Source organism: Nestor notabilis, unplaced genomic scaffold (assembly GCF_000696875.1).
Source record: "Nestor notabilis isolate BGI_N333 unplaced genomic scaffold, ASM69687v1 scaffold15885, whole genome shotgun sequence".
In the NCBI taxonomy this organism is placed as follows: domain Eukaryota; kingdom Metazoa; phylum Chordata; class Aves; order Psittaciformes; family Psittacidae; genus Nestor; species Nestor notabilis.
The window spans coordinates 2,628-26,247 of record NW_009928062.1 but is presented as its reverse complement, the minus strand read 5'-3'; the positions used below and the strand labels follow the sequence as shown (position 1 = coordinate 26,247).

The 23,620-nt window shown below is 36.5% G+C and overlaps 1 protein-coding gene across 1 annotated transcript; it reads left to right on the top strand.

Annotated features, from left to right (window-relative positions):
* Nucleotides 1-1,653: 1,653 nt before the first annotated feature.
* DHX29 (DEAH (Asp-Glu-Ala-His) box polypeptide 29) lies at nucleotides 1,654-22,789 on the top strand (the record flags this gene model as incomplete). Its single annotated transcript, XM_010014364.1, has 26 exons — nucleotides 1,654-1,727; nucleotides 2,534-2,647; nucleotides 3,183-3,312; nucleotides 3,700-3,842; nucleotides 4,402-4,527; nucleotides 5,125-5,251; nucleotides 5,560-5,721; nucleotides 6,341-6,506; nucleotides 7,570-7,693; nucleotides 8,096-8,692; nucleotides 9,412-9,555; nucleotides 9,649-9,825; nucleotides 10,427-10,567; nucleotides 12,030-12,174; nucleotides 12,388-12,508; nucleotides 13,465-13,549; nucleotides 14,162-14,250; nucleotides 14,751-14,879; nucleotides 15,801-15,876; nucleotides 16,539-16,763; nucleotides 17,640-17,776; nucleotides 18,424-18,517; nucleotides 19,249-19,551; nucleotides 20,280-20,411; nucleotides 21,865-21,961; nucleotides 22,742-22,789. Coding segments are annotated over 26 exons (3,906 nt in total), but the record flags the coding sequence as incomplete, so codon positions are not given.
* Nucleotides 22,790-23,620: the final 831 nt, after the last annotated feature.

Below are 23,620 nucleotides of genomic sequence, written 5' to 3'. Positions count from 1 at the left end.
CTGCTTTTTGTAGCTCCTGAGCAGAGGTGACTATTTTTACTTTTTCTGTGTCATGGTTTAAGCCCAGCTGGTAACTCAGAACCACGCAGCTGCTCGCTTACTCCCCCGGGCGGGATGGGGAGGAGTACTGAATGAATGTAAACCCCATGGCTTGAGATAAGAACAGCCCAATAGCTAAAGTATAACACAAAAGTACTACTACTAATGATGATGATAAGGGAACTAACAATGGGAAAGAATATGAAACTAAAAAGGGAAGGCACAAAAAAACCAATAAGCAAGTAATGCACAATATAACTGCTCACCACCCACCAACCGATACCCAGCCTGACCTGAGCAATGATCTGGGCCTTCTGGGTGACTCCCACCAGTTTATATGCTGGGCATGATGAGCTATGGTGTGGAATGCTCCTTTGGGTCATGTGTCCTGTCTCTGCGTTCTCTGCTTCTTGTGCTCCTTCTCACTGGCAGAGCATGAGACTGAAAAGTCCTTGGTCAGGGTAAACACTACTGAGCTATAACTAAAACATCAGTGTGTTATCAGCACTGTTCCCAGACTAAAGCCAAAACACAGTACTGTGGCAGCTACTGGGAAGGAGAAGAATAACTTACAGCTGGAACCAGGACATTCTGAAATCTGGTTACCTACACCCTGTCCTGATTTAAAAATGGGCTCTCCAGGAGTCTCTCTGCAGGCAGCCAGTCCAACCTGCCTGCTGGCAGGCTGAGAAGTAGGGAGGTAGCTGTGCCTCTTGGAGCACAGCACTGCTCCCACTGGAGTGGCACACAGCCTCACAGGGTGGTGAAAGCCATGAGATTGCTTGGTTTCTTTATACCTGTGCAGTACCAGAAACAGTATGTGTATTCTGAGAAGCATAGAATCCAACTGCAAGCTGCGCGTTGTCATTCTAATGACAATAAATACCTTTGTGAATTAGAGGGTTTTTTCCTGACAGTTTCTGACTAATGGAAAAATATTTAAGAATTACCATATCAGAGCAGACCAAAGACCTCTCTAACCCAGTGCCCTTTCCGAGATAGGGGCCAAAAGCAGGTACCCAGATAAGAATAGTTCAGACATACAGTGATACTGCTGTAGGGTACTTTTCTATCCTCTACCACTTGTGGCTTAGGCTCTTCCCGATATAGAGGCAATGTTTTTTCAGTGCCCTTCCAAACTGATTGATATCTGTACCATAAAACTATTCTGCCTGCCCTTGGACTTCAGTAAATGTCCTATATCCACAGCTCTGGTGGCAGAGAGTTTAGCTGTGCACCTTGTAATTAAAAAAAATCCCAACAAACAAATGGAGCAAAAAACTCAATAATGTTGTTTTGAACCTACCATTAGCTTCCCTATTTGGCACTCATGTTCCAGTGATGAGAGAGTGAGCAGTCAGTCCTGTTTCCTCTCATAATGCTACTTGGGATTTTATATTTTGTCTGAGAGTCATACTCTTCTTTGCTATTCCTTGTTTAAGGGCTTTTCTGTACAGTTGATTATTCTTATTGTTGTTACATATCTGCATATTTCTGTCAAATTAGTGTAATATTTGCTTGCACTAACCTGTGTTATGTGGGTCTGCTTTAAGTACTGTAAACAATGTTTTCTGTGTTCCACTTGTGTAAATGGTCGTTATTTGCAATTTGCAGGTCCAAAAACGTACAGTTTTAGTTCAACAACAGATTCCAGTGCTGCTGCCAGTCTAGATAAATCTGTTCTTAAGGTAAATATCTTCTTTGGGTAAATCAACTTTGGTTTTCACAGTACACATACAGCTGAGTAGATGTGTCTTCAGTTGTTTTTCAGTATTACGTTATGCAGATAAACTGCATTCATGTATTAGACATTGACTTGCGATTCATATGTTTGGGATGTTGGGTGTGCTTTAGGAAGCAGGGTAGATTAAGGGCAGGAGAACCTCTATATTAAGTAATGAATGATATATTGCATGCAGGACTATTAGGAGTTATGTCTGGGCTTTTACTGTGTGTACAGATTCTTATTCCTGCCAGAGGAAGAATACAGATTTTATACTACAACCTCAGTAGCGAACAAAGGTTGGTTCATGTTTTAGAAGTGTCAAAAACAATAGAATTATTATTTTACTAAAATTATTTTTAAAGCCAGATAAAAAAAGGAGTGCCACAGATGTATCTTGATGATCAAGTTATTTTATACCGGTTTTATAAGCAGAGGAGAAAGGCCTTTTTGTTTCCACTAGATTTCTTTATTTCCTTACAGTATTTCCCTTGACATACTAAGTTTCCTTGAAGATGTAAATAGGTCTTCTCTGTAAAAAGGAATTAATTCTTTTATTTCAAGTATAAGCGTATAGCTTGCAAAAGTAAAAAGAAGAAAAAGTGCCCCTTGCCTAAGAAATATTTACTGCACTTACAGAAAGCTGTAAAAGTTGGAATTTGAATTGCAGAGAGAATTCTTCATTCTTATTTCCTTAGCCATGAAAAGCACTGATTATGTGATAAAAATCTGTAATGTTTTGCTTTGTGTCAACTATTTTTCTCTGTGCAGGTAATGATAAATGGTAATTTGGAGAAAAGGATTATTAATTTAATCAATGATCATAAAAAACAAAATGATGACAAAGGAATGATTTCCAGAAGACTTACTGCTAAGAAACTACAGGTAGAGTTTAAAGTGGTGTTCTCCGACCATTACTGATTTAGAAGAAACTGTTTCTTTTTCATCATTTGTGTCATGTGCCATACTACACTTCTGCATGCGGCACAAGCCAGCATAGCGTGCTTTCCAGTAGTTACAATAATGATCAGTTAGAGGAATCGACAAGTATGCTTATTAGGAAGATATGTCTTTATGCATTCGGTGACTAAAATCTGAATCTTAGACATGGAAGAGCTTAGTATGAGTGTTTTAGGTTTCTTATGGCATTCTGTTCAATATAGCTGGAAAACGGTTGGTTTATCTTTCTAACTAGAAAATACATTCTGTACATAGGCTGGAATGTAGACTTATGCATACATATTTCCAATAAAAATACTATAAGCTCTGTATGCAAACCAGGATTTTCAGCTTGGTGTTCTGATACATTAACTTAAAGTGTTTACCTCAGTTTAATGCCAGTTATCTGATATGTAGAAAATAGGAGTTTACAAGCCTGTATTAGATTGCTAGATTAAATCTTAGTATTTTCTGATCCTAGGATGTATATACGGCTTTACAAAGATTCTCTTTTAAGACTGAGCACATTGAAGAAGCAATGAAAAATACACTTTTATATGGTGGTGATCTTCATTCTGCACTTGACTGGCTTTGTTTAAACCTTCCTGATGGTGAGTATGGTGACAGGGAGTTGACTAGGTTTTTTAGCAGAAGAGTAACAGGACCTGCCCTGGCATAGGAATGCTTTATATTAGTAACTAAATATATTGTTTCACTAAGACATGTAGTCATCACAGTGTTCCTTTCCTAGGTGTGCTGCTGACTGGTTCTGGGATTATTTTTTTTATTTTAGTGTATGGAGTTTAGTAGACCTCTTCTTGCTAATCTTAGAATTGTATGGAAGTCCAACAAGTAAATGCTGCTTTATCTAAAGCTAAAGCCTGATTATATTTCAGGCATGCTGGCTTCGTTTTTCTAGTTGGGTTCCAAAACAGTTTATAAAGTTTTCAGGAATTATTATTAACATACTCTGTGACATGAGTTTTTTTGTTTTGAAGATGCCTTGCCTGAAGGTTTTAGCCAGCAGTTTGAAGAACAACAACAGAAACCTAGAGCAAAATTTTGTTCTCCTGTGTCACAACATGAACCTCCACCTCGCTTAGTACATACCAAAAAGAAAGAAAATGATCCTGAAACTAAGGTAATCTGAGAAATTAACATATTTATGGGGAGGAAGAGAGGATTAAGTTTTCTAAAATACAGAATTTGCATTAACTGTCTACACTGATATTAAAAACTTCTTAAAAATAGGGTATGCTTAGTAATTGTCACTCACATTATTTTAACTTTAGTGAAATAGTCATTTGAAGGTAATGTTTTCATGTGAATTCTAGAAGGCTCTTCATTTTTGTCATCAATTATACCTTGGTTTTGTCCTGGAATGGGTTCATTCTGTTTTTTTACAGATGACCCTCTTTACACACTTCTGTTAAGTTTGCCTGTGTACTTGCAGTGGTTTGATTTCTGTGGTTATTGAATTGTAAACCTAGAAATTGAAAATATTGCAGAATTTTTTTTTCTTACATTCAATTATGATCATTCATTCTATCGAAGTATATTGTGAGATGTTCATTCTCGTTGGAGAAGTTTGCTATAAGTTATTTGTGTCATAAACTTAGTTTATGTATGAAATCTTAAGCAATAGTTCCTAAATACCGCTGAAGAAAAGCATTGGTGATTTTACTTGCTGCTCTTCCTAGGAGGCAAATGTGGGGAAAGCAAAAGAAATGAGTATGAAGGAATGGATTTTGCAATATGCCGAGCAACAGAGTGATGAAGAGAACAATGAGTCTGTGAAAGAGATGGATGACACGAAGTTTGACCCAGTAAGAAAATACTTCTTGGAAGTCTTTAAAAACTTGATATATCTGGTATATCTGCAAATAGTGGATCTATTTGTTAAAACTGGGGGATTTAATACTTCTTGATTGTTATCTGTTTTTGTGTTTATGAGCTACTGAAGGGAAAAATGTTGAAACCTCTACTTTCCTGTTGTTTCTCCTTTCCTGCTTTGGTTCGCAATTTTGTGTAGGCTTTTTGTGTGAGTTGGGTTGTTTTTGGTTTTTGTTTGTTTGTGGTTTTTTTTCTTTGGTTTTAGTTTGGTTTGGGGTTTTTTTTGGGTTTTTTTAGTTGTGTTTGGGGTTTTTTTTGGTTGATTTGTTTTTGTTTGGATTTGTTTTGTACTGGGTTCAAAAATACTGAATGCATTGTGCTGGAAAGGAAAAATTCTTGAAACCTATCTTCGTGTCATTAGGAAACTGATTGTCAAATTCTGAGAGGTTTTGACTGTTAGTTCCATAAAAACTAATAGTTCCTCCTTTTGTAAGCTTGGTATAAAGGACAAAACCTCCACTTTTTTGTTATGAAGTTGATTAGAAGTGACAAGCATACAATATTCAACTTAATAATTCTGCTTGAAATAGAATGAAAGGTATGTACATCTGGCTGCCAAGCTTTCAGAAGCAAAAGAGCAAGCAAGCATCTCCAAGCAAGATAAAGACAAGCAAGGCCAGAAGGTAGCACAAGAGAAAATAAGAAGAATTCAGCAAGGTAGAGCTATGCAAATTACCTGTGTTTTACTTTGTGACCTGTGTATTTGTTAGGCCAGTAAATTTCTGAGTCAGATGGAATTGATTTAATTATCTTTTGTGCCACTCTGTGAATTGCAGGCTTTCCCGAACCTGTCCTTTCCGTGTGGGTCAAATTCTAAGAAGTCAGTAACATTTCAGTGTTTCTGGGTTTGGGTACTCTGTATGAATTGATATCATTGTATATATTTAATTACATAATTGATCTTTTGATTTTAAAGAACAAATGCTAATCAACTGTGGGTTTAAGTTGTATTCTGTCTCTGACAGAAATGGCAATACTTGAGGAACATCCGGTATTTAATCCAGCTATAAAGGTTTCGACCCAACAACAAAATGAAAAGAAAAAAAACCCCTCGCCTCAGCCTCAAGAAACCACTTTGAATTTGAGCTTGCTTGAAAAACCCGATGGCGCTGCAAAGGAAGATAAAGGTGTGTTGGTAATCGTTCAGTACAAGTTTGAAGTGTACCACAGATTTCCAGTATTAGGTTTTATTTTTCTAGTATGTCTTGCATGGCAGTGCTGCATCACCAAGCTCTGATTGTGGGAAAGGCAGGTGGACTACCTCACTGACCAAGCTGACTTTTAAAGGATCTGTATTTGTTTTATCAGATGATGTAGATAGCTGGTTTTGCCATATTGTCATGTCTAGAAGCATGATTTTTATCTTTTCTAATTGTAGGGCTAGTTACTCTTTCATATTCATTCCCTCATCTTTTTACTCTATTATCATTGCAAACCTTAAACTGTTACATTATTTTCTAATGACCAAACTTTCACTAGAGTTCTTAAATTACTGGGTATCAGAGATGCCAAACAAGGTATTGTAACCAATTTCCTGCTAGATTCTTTTGTGGGACAAGCAGGCATGTCTGTGTTTTAGGCAGGAATGTCTGTGTTTTAGCAGTACCAGTATTTCTGCAAAACATTTGAGAAAATACTGCTCTTCTAGTAAAATATGTTTGAGGGAAAGGTAGAAGACTTTCTTGGCTGTCAGAGGAAAGTAAAATAAATTCTAGGAGATTTAAATGTGTCTTTTTCCTCTTGTAGTGAAAAAGAAAGAACCACTAGATATAAGAAATTTTGATTATAGTGCTCGAAGCTGGACTGGTAAATCTCCAAAACAATTTTTGATTGACTGGTGCAGGAAGAATTTTCCTAAGAGCCCAAATCCTGCTTTTGAAAAGGTTCCAGTTGGAAAATATTGGAAATGTAGGTATGTATTTCTTTCAAACTTTGCATTTGCCTTTTAATTCTTTTAAAAATAAAAGTCTTGTCATGTTGATCGAGATTCATATGAATAGTAGCGTGTTTTAACCAAATCTCGTTTTGTTTTAGTCCACCAGGGAGGTATTTCACTCTGTATAGCTCTGCAAAAGTAATGATTAGACTGGACACTATCACAAAAATAAGGTTCTAGTGAATGATCCCATAAAGAAGGGATTAGTTTTTAGTTCTGTACTGCTGAATGAAAGGTTCTGGAGTAAGACAAACTTGGACAACTAACTTCTGGTATTCTTATTCAAAGTAATATATTAAATCATAGGTTTTAAGCGTATGAATACACTTAAATCCTTAGGGATTGTTTAAGGTGGAAGTTAGATATTTGCCTGAAAGCTACTGTAAGTTTGTAATCAAAGCAGTGCAGTACCAGTAATTCTTAAATTTCTTCCGGAAAATGAGTCTATCGTGGTGGTAGAAAGTATGATCTTACCCTAGTCAAATAAAGTAGACATGGCATTACAAATGACTAATGCTTCTTGAATGAACCAAGTAAAAGAACCTGTGGTCTTGGTCGAGTTAAAAGCTACTAATATAATGTGCCCTTAAAAATACAAGAAATCTGGCTGCTGATCTGACTGGCATATCTGTTAAACAGATGTTTGCATCTCAGTAGATCGTAAACTGTCTCAATCCATACTAAGTAGTTACAAGCCCACAAACAAATATTTAGTTCTTCCAAAGCAGCTTATCTTAATAGTGATCTGCATGTGCATAAATACTTCTGCTCTGAAGAAAGTGGAGACATATGTTAAGAGGGAGGGGGGAAAAAAAAAAAAACAAATTCATTGCGGGAATCTGCTGCTGAAAATTTTCTGCTTCTCAATCAAACTTTACTGGCTTTCTCTGTTTATGAAATATTATGAGTAACAGTAAGTTTATTTCACTCAGTTTTTCTATTAGAATTTCACTGTTGTTTTAAACAAAAACATTAAGATGTGTACGATTTATATAGGTAACAAATTAAGAGAAATGCCTGTCTGAATCTGTCTTTTAAGGGTCAGGATTACCAAATCTTCAGATGATGTCATGGCAATGTGTCCAACAATTGTAACAGAAGACAGCATGCAAGCACAACATCTAGCTGCTACTTTGGCACTCTATCATTTAACCAAAGGACAAGTAAGATTTTCACCAGTATTCCTCTTCTTAGCTGGGAATCTGCCTCTGACTTGTTTGTTACAATATGTGTAATTATGTTCTAAAAACAATTTAATGAAGTGTTTCCCATTAAATTCTTTGTACTGTATGTTAATCTGCTTTTACCTACAATCATGCGTATGTGTCGTGGCATACAGGGAGGAGATTTTTTGGTAGTAAAACTATTCTTTCAGTGTTGTAAAGAATGTAAGCCATCTGAAAATAAAAAGTGTATCGTTCACATTTATATTACTGTTTTCATAGTTTCTGTAGTTAGTATTCTTCAGGTTCTGATACATGCTTTGCTGCTCAAGTTCATTTACTCATAAAACTAGTATATAAAGTAATATATATATCTTTTTTTTGTGCTTTTGCCATCTTAAGTCAGTTCATCAGTTACTGCCTCCCACCTACCGAGATGTCTGGCTAGAATGGAGGGATATTGAAAAGAAAAAGGAAGAAGAAAATAAGATAGAAACCAACAAACCTCGTGATAACTTTATTGCTAGATTATTAAACAAACTCAAACAACAACAGCAACTACAATCTGAAAACCAACCAAAAGTGTCGGAGGGTCCTGAAGATTCCTGGGAAAACTTAGTTTCTGATGAGGACTTCAGCAGTCTCTCCCTTGAGACCACAGACACAGATAATTTGGAACCTTCAAGGATTTTGTTCAAAAAGCTGCAAAGTTCCTCCAGATACCAGAGGCTTCTGAAAGAGAGACAGGAGTTACCTGTGTTTAAGCACAAATACTCGATTGTAGAAACTCTTAAAAAACATCGAGTGGTGGTTGTGGCTGGTGAAACAGGCAGTGGGAAGAGTACCCAGGTGCCTCATTTCTTGTTAGAAGACTTGTTGCTAGATGAGGGATCAAATAAATGTAATATTGTTTGCACACAACCCCGAAGAATCTCAGCAGTGAGTCTGGCAACCAGGGTATGTGAAGAGCTAGGCTGCGAATCAGGACCGGGAGGGAAGGTAAGATGTGTCTGGATTCTTTTTTTCTAGTCTTCATCAAAAACAGGGCACTGGTTGTTGGTATGAAGTGAAAACATTGTTTCTTGCACAACTAAATAATTAGATGTTATTTTCTCTTGAAAAGGACTTCTTGCTATGTCAGGTGTTTCTTTCCAAATTGTCACCTGTGAACCTCTGGGTATCAATATATAATTTCTAAGATCTTTAGAGGGTGATTTAGAGCAAGAGGTGGTCAAGCACTGGGGGAGGTTGCCCAGAGACTGTGGCATCTCTGTCATTAGGGATGGAGGAAACTCCCCTGAAAAAGGCTCTGAGAAATCCAGTCTAGCTTTGAGTGAAGCTCTGCTTTGAGAGTGGCACTTTCCAACATCACTTATTTTCTTATTTGAAGAAAAAAAACAAGGTTCTGTGTATTTTATGGCAGTCTGTTACTGCAAAAATATTTTTGAGGACTGCTGAGAAACCTGAAAGGAACCCTGGGTTTACTAGCTCTTTGCTACTTTGGAGAAACTTAGTCGTAGATTTCAGTGTATTTTCCCTTCCTTAACAGAGGAAAGTGCGTGTATGAAAAAACAGCATGGTAGTTATTCACTGTACTATTTAACTACCAGCTTGTGCACTATCTGAATCTAACAGTGCTTAAGTTTCACTTAATTTTTAGTATTTCTAGCTTGTATACTATTTTAAGTTATTAATCTTTTTAATATCTTTTTTTGAAGAATTCCCTGTGCGGGTATCAAATTCGTATGGAATCAAGAACAGGAGAAGCCACCAGACTACTGTACTGTACAACAGGCGTCCTGCTTCGGAAACTTCAAGAAGATGGTCTTCTTTCAAGTATATCTCATGTTATTGTAGATGAGGTCATTGGCTCTTACTGTTCCTCACAAACTATAGTTATTCTGGGTCTTGAGTTGTATTAAACCCTTACTGTAGGTATGTTTTTCTAATTATAGGTACATGAAAGAAGTGTCCAGTCTGATTTCTTGCTTGTTATTCTGAAGGAGATACTGCATAAGCGCTCAGACCTGCATCTGATTTTAATGAGTGCGACTGTAGACAGTGACAAGTTTTCCAGCTATTTCTCACACTGTCCCATTTTAAGGATCTCAGGGAGGAGTTACCCTGTTGAGGTAGGTAAATATTTCCTTGATTACACAAGATGCCTTGTAGACACATATACAGTGTTTGTCTGGTTGGTGTCTATAGCAAATACACCTACATCACTTTTTTCTCACCAACAGTGCATATTTTAAACATGTATTTCAAGGGCTTGTAACCCGTTTTTGAAAATACAAAATAGCTTCAGTGCTTTGAAGTGCAGGGTTGTACTGTTCTTTCTGATGGATTTATTATTGATTTAAATCAGTACATCAGTGACAGATTTTCCTCTGTTCAACCTGGGTAGAAAGGAAAGCACTAAAGAATTCCCCCACTCCCATGCAACTTTGTCATTGTACTCTTATATGTTTCTTGTTCATGTTATGTAAGCTATGGTAAAGGTAATGTTAATGATCATGTGGAGAGGCATTAACAAACTTGTAGCAGGTCTAAGTTTAGTTTTTCAGAAATTGTAAGAAAGATTAAATTGAAATGTACAAGAGCTATTACAACACTAAAAGAGAACAGCATGCTCTGTTCAGCTTTGTATATATGCTCTAAAAAAAAAAAAAACAACAAGAAAAGATTAGTTTTTAACATGCCTTGTATTTCTTCTGTGAATTTTCACTAAAGATTTTCCATGTTGAAGATGTAATTGAAGCAACAGGCTATGTCCTGGAGAAAGACTCAGAATATTGTCAGAAGTTCTTGGAGGAAGAAGAAGAGGTAACAATAAATGTTACTGGCAAAGGAGGAGGCACCACAAAGTATCAGGTAAAATAAGTTTTTCTAGTTTTGGCTTGGAAATATTGGTATTTTTAATTGTTGTATTTTTCGTTCCTTTTGTTAAATATGATTGGATTGTATAGTATCAAATATTCTTTCAGTTGATAAAACAAACACAATGGCACTACTACAGTGGAAAACAAATATTTATTAACACTGCACCCTGATTAGTAGAAACCTGTTAGTTTCTACAATTCCTTTATAGTCATCTTGATTTTGCTGTATTTGACATCTAGTTCTCTTGTACAGATTCCTAGCTCTACATCTATAAGCAGCAGCTATAGGGGAAAGCATTTAAGATTTTTTTCTCCCAGATAATTCTACTCAGTAGTGAACCTGAGACCAGAAGAGACAAGGCCATGCCCTTCTTAGCTGGAAAAACTCCCAAGATCCTCCAACTTCTCATGAGATTATTGCATACAGGTTTTTTGTTTAATAGGCTGTGGTTAATCTTGTAGATACTCTGTAGTGACAGCTGTGTGTGCTTTTGGATCAAAATTCTGAAAGGGAGTTGTATATGAATGCCATGTGACTTAGGCTGTTTATCTACCTGTCTGTTCGGACTTGCTCTCTCAAAATCTCTGCAGGACCATTTAACTTGGCATGGTCAAACATCATTACATATATTGAAAAATGTGTTCTCATGTGCTTTGCTGACTTTTCTATTTTTCTTTCCTTTTTTTCCTCCTATAGTGGTAGTTACTCCATACATCACAACAGCATCCTTTAGTTGAAGCCCACATGCTTTTTTGAGTGCTCCTCAATCTTTGCGGTTTATTTCTGTTGAGTCTTCAGTACAGGAGGATGTGTGGTGGCAAGCTTTAAGTGTGTTGATTAATGATGAGATAATTTATGATAGTGGCACTTAGCATAGAAGCCTAATGCTAAGTATGTGTCTGTAAGATGTTTAAAGACAATTTAAATGCTTGTATGTTCTGCTAATTCTCCCTTGCTTTCCCTTTCCTTCTGCTCCAAAACATGCCACCTACGCAACTATTAACTTTCACTGCAACCATTACTTGAGAAAGTTGAGGTAGAGGAGAAAGGAGAGACTGGTTTCCTATATCCCAGAATAGGAGTTCTGAAAGAATAGTCGTCACCCTGTTAATCCCATTTTGAATTGATACCAATTGGATGCCACGTATGATCCTGGGAACTGTTTTCATTTGCAAAATGGACTGTATGTATAGTACTTCTTGGACAGACTTTAATTTTTTGTTTGTTTTTTAAATCTGAAATGTTTTATAACTGCAGTAGATACGTATACACAGGTTATGTAGATGGCTCTAATTTAATCTGACACTGATTTTTGTGGGAAGTTAGCTGTCTCTTGTCTCAATCTCAGTTTTAAGAAACCTAAATTTAAGTGAATGACAATTTGACCTTTGCTCTCGTACCTTCTAAGACACAGAATATGATTTTTTTCTTTTTCCCTGCTTTTATTTTTTAGGAGTATGTCCCAATCCAGTCTGGATCTGGTATCGATTTGGCTCCTTACTATGCAAAGTATAGCAGTCGTACACAGCAGGCTATCTTCTATATGAACCCTTACAAGATCAACCTTGAACTTATTTTGGAGTTGCTTGCATACTTGGGTACAGTCTACTTAAGCAGTTTATATACTTGGGGCTGTCCTTTGGACTATTTTCCAGTGCTTTCTACTGATAATGAAGTACTTTACTCCAATCTTACATGAAACATCCTAAAAATCATTTACCGCAGGGACCAGAATTAGTTCCTTTTTTCCAGGGAAACTGTTTGCAAGTGCATGTTTGTTTTAACTGTGTGCCTGTACTGTAACTTTCCAGACAGAAGTCCCCAGTTCAAGAACATTGAGGGTGCTGTGCTGATCTTTTTACCAGGCCTTGCCCATATTCAGCAGCTATATGACCTTATTTCAACTGACAGAAGATTTAACTTGCGTGACAGGTAATGCAGGTATTTTCTATAAAGTTAATAGCTTAATTTAGTACGTTTATTTGCATTTTGAGGTCTGCTATTCTTGAAAAGGGAAACAGTTATACCTCAGAGCTGTTTGTGCTACAGACGCACTTTTATCTAAAAATTATACAAGCAAAAATGACAGATGCTTAGGAATGGTACAGTAATAACTTTTTTCTTTTGCTTTTGTTTTTCAACAAGCTTGCTTAATCACAAAGCACTTCACTACTTCTTTTCCACTTCTTAGTGTATGGAAGTTGTGTTCCTGGGATGTAGCTTTCTCTGGCTTACTCTTTACATGGAAGTGGGTACTTCCTTAGAATAGATCCAGAGACAGTAATCTACCAAGAGAAGAGGCATAGGGTTGTTGTGACAGATAGTTTTGAAATATATTTTGCGGTAGCTAAAATTTAGCAACTTAGTGGCATAAAAAGAACATTTGCAGTCAAATTCTAAAGATTCATAGATGGATTGAGATGTCAAGGTCTAGAAGGGAAGGGCAGTACAAACCTCTCTGGCTGCCTCATCTTTGAAGGCCTATATTACTCAGGCTGGAAGTTGCATATATTTATAGTTCCATGCAAAGTTTCAGTAATGGTCCTTGGAAACACAGTGTAAAGAACTTGGGTTTGTGGACATCTAGTTCCCTTTTTTGCTGGGCTATTGATGTAAATTAACCTAGTTCTGCTGTAGTGGTGTGTTTTCCTGCATTGTTATCAAAGAGGAGAACACCTATAAACTAATGGTGTTAGCCTTTCTTGATACTGTAACAAAATGCTGAATCAGATTTTCACACCTAAATCATACAAAGTTTTAGTCTTTCAACTTACTCATTCTGGTTGCTTTCATCCTTTCTCAATGATAAATTGTTGTCATTGTTCTGGTCTCATTTTTTTAATATGTCTTAATAAATGTATATCGATTACTGTAATTTCTTGTTCTAGGCACAGTTTGATAGCTTTGCATTCTGTTCTTTCAACTCAAGATCAAGCGGCTGCATTTACAATACCTCCCCTTGGTGTTAGAAAGGTATGATATATTTAGAAAGGCAAAGTACTCCACTGAAAGGAGAAATTTACTGTGGGTGCAACTCCGAATTGTTTTTAAAATCAAATCATGCAGAATTACACAGCAACCAGTTGTTCCTGTGGTTTTCTCACTGCAAAGAAACAGTTCTTCTAATTTGGTGCTCTGTAACAGATAGAAAAATATTAGGTTTAAAAATTTGCCTGATTACTATCAAGGTTTTCACGACATGCTAGATTCTAAGAGCTTCTTAAATTGTTGCTTTCCTGTATTTTAGCTATTGCTAACCAGTAACTATAGCTTTTATCTGGGAAAATAGTATTTTACTTGCAGCGAGACAATTTAAAGTTGACCAGATTTGGTAGGTACTAGCTAGTATTTTGATGGATTTTAGAAGAAAAAGTGAATACAAAATTCTCCCTTAACTCTTGATTTCTCAGTAATTGAAGAAGACTAAACCATTTTCCAAGTTGTGTGGTTTTTATGCTCTGTCAGATTTTTTTAAGGAAACATGGGTAAAAAGCTTCAACCAAACTTATTCTGTAATACTAATTAAAAGGATGAAAACTATTAAACAGACATTCTGTAATTCTTATGTATGTTACTACTTTTCAGATTGTTTTGGCAACCAATATAGCAGAGACAGGTATTACGATACCAGATGTTGTCTTTGTAATTGATACTGGGAGAACAAAAGAAAATAGGTGAGAGTTTGATTTTTATCAATCATATTGTGATTACTGTAAATATTTGGAGGTTAGTACTGCAAGAATTTTGTGTATCCTTATTAAACTGCAGTTCTGTACAAAAAAAATATTGCGCTGAGCTCATTAAACAGCTTGCAGTTTGGGTACAAGTTTGGGATGAATCTTTGGGTCCTCAGATGGTGTGAAGAACAACAAGGGGAGTTGCTCATAAATGTGGAGAATTAAGTACTGATTTCAAAATAAAGTAGATACTTTTTATGCTATCTCAGTTTTTAGAAGTTATTATTTGTCCATTTAAAATGTGAAAAGCTCTACAGAGACCCTTAGATCTGAAGTCAAGTCTAGATCTTGCTTGGGTTTGCTTAGTTTTCAAAACGACCAGTATTTTGAAATAAATTGTATCTAGATCTATTATCAACATGCTAGTATTTAAGTTAAATGTACATCAAAATTTTAATTTTGAAATCTGAATGGACACTTGATTTACAATTTTTAAGGTATCATGAAAGTAGTCAGATGAGTTCCCTGGAAGAGACCTTTGTTAGCAAAGCTAGTGCTCTGCAGCGACAAGGAAGAGCTGGGCGTGTTAGAGATGGATTCTGCTTCCGAATGTACACAAGAGAAAGGTACAGTAATCTTAGCAAGATTTTGTAAATCATAAAAATATCTTTTCTTCTTTGGAAAAACAAGAAGTCTTGTTGAAATTCACTCTAATTACTGCAAACTGGAAAGGTTAAACTGGGGGGGGGGGGGAAATGCACAACCCCCCCCACTAAAACAAAACAAAAACCAACCAACCAAAAATACAACCAAGTACCCCCCCACCAAAAAAAACCCCAAACAGAAGTTGAATATTGTATTAATAAAATGTTTTAATAGTCTTTTTGTTTCACTGTTTTTAGAAGTTAATTTAACTTTCAGTATCTGTAGAATATAAAAAAATTTATTCATAATTAAAGGAAAAATGCAGCCCCCAGGAATTGTAGAAGATCATTTTTGAACAACATCTACTGGATCAAACACACACCAAGCTTACTTCCCGAACTTTGAATTTTTTATGAGACAAATATGCAGGGTTTTGAAGTGTTATCTGTAGAGATAAGGGGAAAAATATCAAATTACACAGCACTGCAGAGTTAGTTTCTGTTACTGCAGTGGAATAAACTTCTTCCTGCTTGTCTGAAAGTCTGAAGCAACTTTCAGCTGAGAAACAGTTGAAGTATTTTGAAATAACCAATGAAGTGTGCATTTTAGCCACGTGCAGAACTTTTGAGTTTGAGAGCTGTGCGTCTTAAGAATTTGCTTTGAAAACCAAGGTCTAACTGCCTTTCCCTAAGTGAAAACTTCCCTAAAAACTCTTGTGGACAGCAAGCTACCACACATGCCTTACTTTAAAGGATGAACAGTTTACTCGTGTATTAAAACACATGCTACCCCTCCACTGTCTCTCCAAATAACATCTGGTAAAGAGTGAGCATGTGAAACCTGTGGTTTTAAGTAGAATTCAAAGACTAAATCTGTGATTCTATGTTTCTATGATGTTACAGGTTTGAAAGTTTCATGGAATACTCTGTTCCAGAAATACTGCGTGTACCTTTGGAAGAATTATGCCTTCATATTATGGTATAGTTTGGGTTTTAGAATTATTGACCTTGCTAGCTAAAAGTATTAGATGTGGCTTTGAGTGAATTACACCTTCATACTATCATGTGGTTTTGGTTTTTGGAGTTACTGACCTTGTTAGCTAGAAAGGTTTGCTAAGAGACCCCTAATCCATTGTAGTTAGTGGGACTTCTCCTACCAGAGCAGAGAGAACCCAGTACATGTGTACTGAAAAATCCAGAGCATAATGCTGAGTGAAAATAGCATGCTTTACTATTCGACTTTATCTCAGAGTGACAATTGAAAGTTAGCTAAATAGCCTTCAAACTGATCTCTGATTAAGGAAGCAGTTCCATTCCCTCTCTCCTCATCCTGAGTGAGTAGGATACACATGGGAAAACTAGCAACCTGGCAAATTAGTGCTGGGTTGAACTCCACTGCATCAGGTTTGAGAATCTCCTGCTCATTTGTGACCATTAGTAACATGCTTCTCTGGTCAATGGTAAACTTTGTTAACCTAATGTGGGGTGCATCTGTGTTCTGGGATCCAAGAGATTGATGTAGAGGGGAGGGAATGCAGGCTTTTGATTGCATTCATAGCTTTCTGGTTTCCATTATAGCTGCTATAAAAACCTTTTTATAGTAAATTCTTATATTGAAATATATGCCACTTTACTCCACAGAAATGCAATCTTGGATCTCCTGAAGATTTTCTTTCCAGAGCATTAGACCCACCACAGCAGCAAGTAATTGGTAATGCAATGAACCTATTGAGGAAGATTGGGGCTTGCCTGTTAAATGAGCCCAGGCTGACTCCACTGGGCCAGCACCTCGCAGCCCTTCCTGTCAATGTAAAGATTGGCAAAATGCTTATATTTGGTGCTATATTGGGCTGTTTGGATCCTGTGGTGAGTAAGAAAGAAAAAAAAAAAAAAAGTATATAGATACAGAAATGCTTAGCAATGCTTAACTCTTTACAATTAATCTGGTTTCTTGCAACGTGGTATTTTGAAGGGATAATGCACGAAGTTAAAATGTTTATTTTAAGGTGATTGCACCTGAACATCATGGAGGGGAACAAACTTAGGTGTTCTTTATGGTTGGACTTGATGATCTTAAAGGTCTTTCCCAAGCTGAATGATTCTAAGCTCCTAGGCACTATTTGCAAGGGGATAGTCAGACTTGGTCTCCAGTTCTGTCTGTTACAATCCCAGGGAGTATGACATCAACAGAAAAAGTCCTCTGACATGGGTCAGACTAATCTGAATTAACCCACACTTTGTGGGCCAAGAACATGCTCATGTAAAGTTATTGGAAATTCACTGATACTCACCATATGAAGACTGTGGAATGGTTTACACTTTCACCTAATCCACTTAATTCACTGCAAGTTAGGAGAAAATGTTAGTTGCTGAAAACTGAAAGTTAAAATTCTTTTTTCTGTTGGTATCTCCTGTTAATGTCCTGTAATCTAAAGCAATTGTTTAATCTGACCTCACTGTATCATATCAGGGATTGCTCTGTCATCTGACAAATCATTTCATGCGGGTTTTGAGACTTAACTTTTTTTCCCCCAGTCTTTTACATAAGGCATTGCGTAAGCAATGTCTTTAATGTAAGATCTAAACTGCACAGATAAATTCTTACGGTGATAAGTTTTCCTTGAGACATAGTAGAAGATAAGAGTATTTTATAATCATAAGTTTATCATAAAATAGCTTTAAATTTTCTTTCACAGTAATATTTAATGATACTTTAAGTGATGTGTACTTTACTAATTGCAGGCAACTCTGGCTGCTGTTATGACAGAAAAATCCCCATTTACTACACCAATTGGTCGAAAAGATGAAGCAGATCTTGCAAAATCATCTCTAGCAATGGCAGTTTCAGACCATATAACAATCTACAATGCTTATCTGGGGTAAGCAATAATTCTCCTGTGCTTATAGCTAGATGCAGATAACACTAATGCAGTTCTGCAAAGAATCCTTCATAAGTATCTTATCTTGAATTGCTTGCACTTAAAGTTTCTTTCTTCAGAACAATGGATTGCCAAATAGTGCAGCACAGAAGAATAGGTTGCTTAGTACCTTATTCTTTAGCTCCTTTTAACTACACTTGCACACATACAGAGGTGTACTGTGTCTGCTAAGTGTTTAAAGTATTTTGTTTGCTGTTTCTGGTATGCTGACCTGAACACTTTGTATTTGAGAAAGTAGATGGCATAAAATGGCATAAGTATCTTTTTTAATGTTTAGGCCATTATCACCAAGTCTCAAAAACCACATCTGAATTTTGTGTAACTGTCAAGACTGACAGAAATGTGTAATTTTTGAGAGAAAATTGCTTTGTATTTTTGTTAGTATCTGCCAAATTTATTTTCAGGCATGTTCTCCAGTGCGCTCTTTGACCTGCAGCATTCATCTTCATTAATGCCACTTATTTCTAGTTTTGCGTGGAGAGTGCTGACCAGAACACAGTATTGCCTTTTAACTTACTACAACTTTCACAATGTTATACTCTTGATGTGATTCTTCTTGCTATAGTGAGACATGATTTTTTCCTTAGGTGGAAAAGAGCTCGACAAGAAGGGGGATATCGCGCTGAAATTACTTACTGCAGAAGAAATTTCCTTAATAGGACTTCCCTGTTAACTCTGGAGGTAAACCAAATAATTGTACTCTGCACTCTAAAGTTTTGTTTAAAATTTCCATCTGAAAATGTCATTCTCTTTTAAAGATGTGATACATCACAGTTACTATTTAGATGAGACAAAAACAAGCGGAATGCTAGGGACTGATGAAATGCACACCCTCAGTCAAGGTTGCTGTGTCTTTGTTTGAGTTTTGATATGCACACCTTGTTGGTATACATCTTTGTAGTCCCTGCCATTGGAGAAGCTAGTCCTTACTTCCACCAGAGAATAAAACTTATTAATTAAACTACCTAGATTGTGTTATTGTTGTATGGATCTCTTGATATCAGTGTAGGTCTGTTAACAGTTTGAAAGATTAGCCACAAACTTACGTAAATGGAGTTTTATTTTTGGTGAGAAAATCTTTTAAATAAGACATCTTTCCTATTTAAGTTTGGGTGACTAGTTTGGGTGACTATGATTCTATGATTCTGTGACTCAGCTCTCCTCAGCAGAAGTGGATCTTTCATGCAAAAGTATCTTTTCGTATTAACTACAGGTGAGAGATTATTTGCAGTGTATATAGTAGCATGTATCTAATCCTGTATTCCAGATAATGTTTTTCTCATAGAATACCTCCAGTAAGAGAGATTCTCGTGGAAAGCATGAATATTTGGGATGGAGTGTCATTGTCAACTGATGGAGTGGAGTATGTTCCTTTTTTAGATTGAGTTTTACTGATACCTTACTAATTTCAGGATGTGAAGCAAGAACTCATACGGGTGGTCAGAGCAGCAGGGTTCACAGCACCTACAACACAATGTGGATGGAATGGAAACGGAGCCACTCAATCCCTTTCTCTCCATGAAATAGCTCTTCTTAAAGCTGTGTTGACTGCAGGACTGTATGACAATGTAGGAAAAATAATATATACAAAGTCTGTGGATATTACAGAGAAGCTGGCTTGTATGGTAGAAACTGCTCAAGGTAAAGCCCAAGTGCATCCCTCTTCTGTAAATCGAGACTTACAGACATATGGATGGCTCCTTTACCAGGAGAAGGTAAGTAAAATAGTGAATGTAGCTTATCATTTGTGTAGAAATTGAGTTGGACCTCTAATATTAAATAAGACACACCAGTGTAATGTATTTTGTGCCCCCAAGAACCTTGTAGTGCAAGGACAAGACAGCAGCTAAAGTAGGTAGGTTGTTCTAGGAACAGTGGAACAAAAAAAGCCTGCAGTTCTGTGTGAAGATACACTCTTTTTGTTTTCCTTCCTCTGATTACTACTACTCCTCATCCCACTCCTTTATTATCTGTGAGAGGTTCCAAAGGCAGAAGTAGCATGTGCTGACCTCTGTAGTTTCTGTGTACCTACATTTATGCATATGTGCATATTTAGATAGATTGACAAACCAGCTGCTGGTAATAAGAATATGTTAACAAAAGTTTTACCTGACTTTTATTTCAATAGGTTTACTAATTTTGATGTCTCTTCTCTGAACAGCACTAGGTTAACACTATCTTTGTTGGAATTTTAGCAAGAAAACTGTGGCTTTTTCTAATGTCCTGGTATCATACAAGCCTGTCACTTAGAGGTGACTTATTTCATGTGGTCTAGGACAAATTGCCATTAGTTGTTCTGTGTACAGTGACTTGTGTTGATTGGATCTTAAAAGGAAAAAAGAGAGGATTTTTTGCTTTTAAAAGTAGCAATCAAATATGATGTTACAGATTTTATGTAGCTTCGGATTTCTTGTTTTTAATGTTTGTGTTTGTTCATTTGCAGGTGAGGTATGCTAAGGTGTATTTGAGAGAGACTACTTTAATATCCCCCTTTCCCATTTTGCTTTTTGGTGGGGATATAGAAGTCCAGCATCGGGAGCGTCTCCTGACAGTTGATGGCTGGATCCATTTTCAGGTGCACTGGAGTGATAACTACCTTTTGGGGTTTCATGGGCTTTTGTATTACACAGTTAATACACAAGATGTACATGTGGGATGTAGGCAAGAGGGAATAAGGAAGGAGAGAATTAAAGGAAATGATGGTCTTAGCAAATCTCACTTGACAGGTTTGTAATATGTGGCTTGTAACAAATTAGTTCCTTCATGAACAAAGTCAGTGTTCTTTCAGAAAAGGTGTTGGAAATTAATATAGGCTAAACCTTGTTTTATAGAGCTGATACTGAAAACATAAGTGATCTATTTTATATAGCCTTTTCTACAGTCTTATAATCATGAAAGTACATAGTTGTCTTTCAAATACTAATTATTTTGCTTGATAGCCCAAACAGAATTATTTGGTAAAGAAAAAAATCTAAATGGAGAAAATACCTGTTTGCTTGGGTTCAGGCTGTTTGCTGATTTTGTTTGGGTTTTTTTCCTTTCAGGTGAAAAAGTTTTACTTGTGAATGGGAAAACTGAGTGCATTTTTGTAGTGTGTTTTTAAGAAAAATGGTGATGTGCTAAAATTCTCTGTAAATTGCTAAATGCCCAACGTTGGCTTTTGCTAGCCTGCCAGCTACTTTGTCACATCTCTCTGTGTTCATGTGGGCCCTGTTATACTCAAGGAAGACTATAAGCTACAAAATATTTTAGTTTTTTGCACTCTACTGATGCAGGCAAGCAACCATCTGATTGAATTTGCTGGTTATCATGAACATGGAATTTTTAAAAGCAGCCACCTTGTGGATTTGTTGGGATAATTTTTATGGTCCCTGGGAAGGTACAGGTTGTGTGGTTGCTGGACTGATTAAATATTCTATTTTTCTACTGAGATACTAAGCAGGATATGTTGCATTTTGTGCTTTATCTATAACAGCTAGTTACTGTACCATAGGCATTACATAAATGAAATAGCAAAGGAGGGATAAAATGAAGGATTCTTGGGAGAGGGTTCAGCTTTAGTTATCCAAGTTCCTAATGAGATTTAGGAGAGGTTTGTGACAGCTTCCTCAGGAGGCCAGGCAGATGTCCTGGAGGAAATTGTGTAGGTATTGTGTATCAGGTATAAATTAATTTGTACTTTAATACTTTGGGGGGAAAAAAAGGCAAATAGAGTAAGTAGGATATTGGTAAATTAATAATTTCACCATATGCTGGTTGTTCATCATGTATGTGGAAACATATTCTGAGTTACCATTCTGAGGTGCTGTTCTTTAGGCTGTGATGCTACAACTAACAAGTGCTTAAAGATAAGAGGGTATAATGTAAGCCCAGTCGTTTCATGAGAACACTATCAATATGCTTAAAATTATGTGTATGCATCATGTTTGTAGGTATCTTCTTATAAAGTTCTGTTTATAAGTAATAATCTATGTTTTGTTATAAAATGTCTGAATAATGTGAATGTTTGTCTTCTCTGTTCTTTATAGGCTCCTGTAAAGATAGCAGTAATTTTTAAACAGCTGAGGGTTCTCATTGAGTCTGTTTTAAAGAAGAAGCTTGAAAATCCTAAAATGTCACTTGAAGGTAACTTTAATTTTGCATTGCTGATACTGCTATTTGTTAAACAGACCTTGTGGCAACTTCAGGGAAGCATTAAAACACTGCATCCTCACCCAATAGGGTTGGTGTGATTTGTGTATCATTTCATTATCTTGAGAGACATCCAAAAAGTTATTACTAATCCTACATATACTGTGTGGTGCACCCCAAACATATGAAGATCTGTACAACTGCTGTTTTTTAAAGATATCCCTCATAACATCATTTAAAGTAGTGGTAGTAATAGCAAGGTATGCATCTTAAAACAGAAATAAGATTGTGTGTGATGAATCTCAGGCACGGATGAATTTTAACCATTATGCAAGTTGTCTCACAATTTAGGTTAGTGATGAAGAACTGCATGTTGGCTCCGAAACAAGCAATAGGGAGGCACAGTTTGAACTTTGAACACTGGGTGTTCAGAAGAATATTGTAGGTTGGAGGGAGGAAGAAAGGAAGTTCCCACATGCTAATGTATCTGTAGTTAACCTGTAACTTTCTCAGTCTCCTGTGAAATACTGAAATAGCCATAACTAGGTCATTGAATAATTCTGTAAACTTCCTATTCATGTACTATGGGCATACTTGTTTTCCCTCTTGCTTCATAAATGGGAAGCACTTGTCTTGCTTTAGAGTCTGGCATAACCTAAAACATTATAATTTTAGGTTGCTGAGGACTAGACATGTCTTCCAATATTCTTGGGTTTTAGGAATCAATTTTTAAGCTTGTTCTTTTCCATTCAGTTTGTTTTGTTTTCTTCCTAGATGACAAGGTCTTACACATCATCAAAGAACTGATAAAAACAGAGAGTGGTAACTGAAACCCAGGTATCAGTAACAAACTGGAGCTTCAGTAATGGCAGCAGAAAACGTGGACTCCAACATCAGCTGAAAGTATTTAAATGCTTAGTGTGGTTGATACCAGCCATGATGAGAAAAGACTGCATGATTTTGCATAGAACTTACCTTTCTCTGTGTCATTTTTAAAGATGAAATTTGAATATGTTTAGCCTTTAAAATACAGTTGGTGCCATTTGTCTGACTACAACTGATGGAAGCAAATTCTTTTCAATACAGAAATGGCTGTGGCCAACTCTTTTTGTTTGATGTACTAATCATAACATCACTGGTGGTGAAGACTGTAGTCATGATTAAAGATTGGGTCCTGAATCTCAGTGAGCAGAATTGTTAGGTGTGTGCAAACAGGAGACAAACATTTCTTATGTGGGTTTCCTAAGTGGTAAATTTTTTTTGATCGATGAACTTACAGCATTAAAGCAATACATCTTATAGATGTCTTCATTTTTCTGTGTGGTTTACATGAAGATGCTCTAAGGAGATAAGCTCTAAGGGCTACTGTGAACAAGTGCTCAGCTAGACAAGGGTACTGCCAGCAGCCCCTCCCCATCCTCTGCCTCTTCTCACATCATCAGTCTCTGGCTGAAGCCTTCTGGTCCTCATTCTCTCTTACCACTTGCTCACAGTGTTTGTGTGTTTGTTATTTCTTTCATACTGAAGGTTCTTTGACCATATAACTTTAATGAAGCAGATGCCCTTCTGTTACACCTGTCCACACAATTTACGCTTATGAACTAAAATTTTAGATCACCACCTCAGCTTTCAAAAATGAGGAATAGTGGGAAT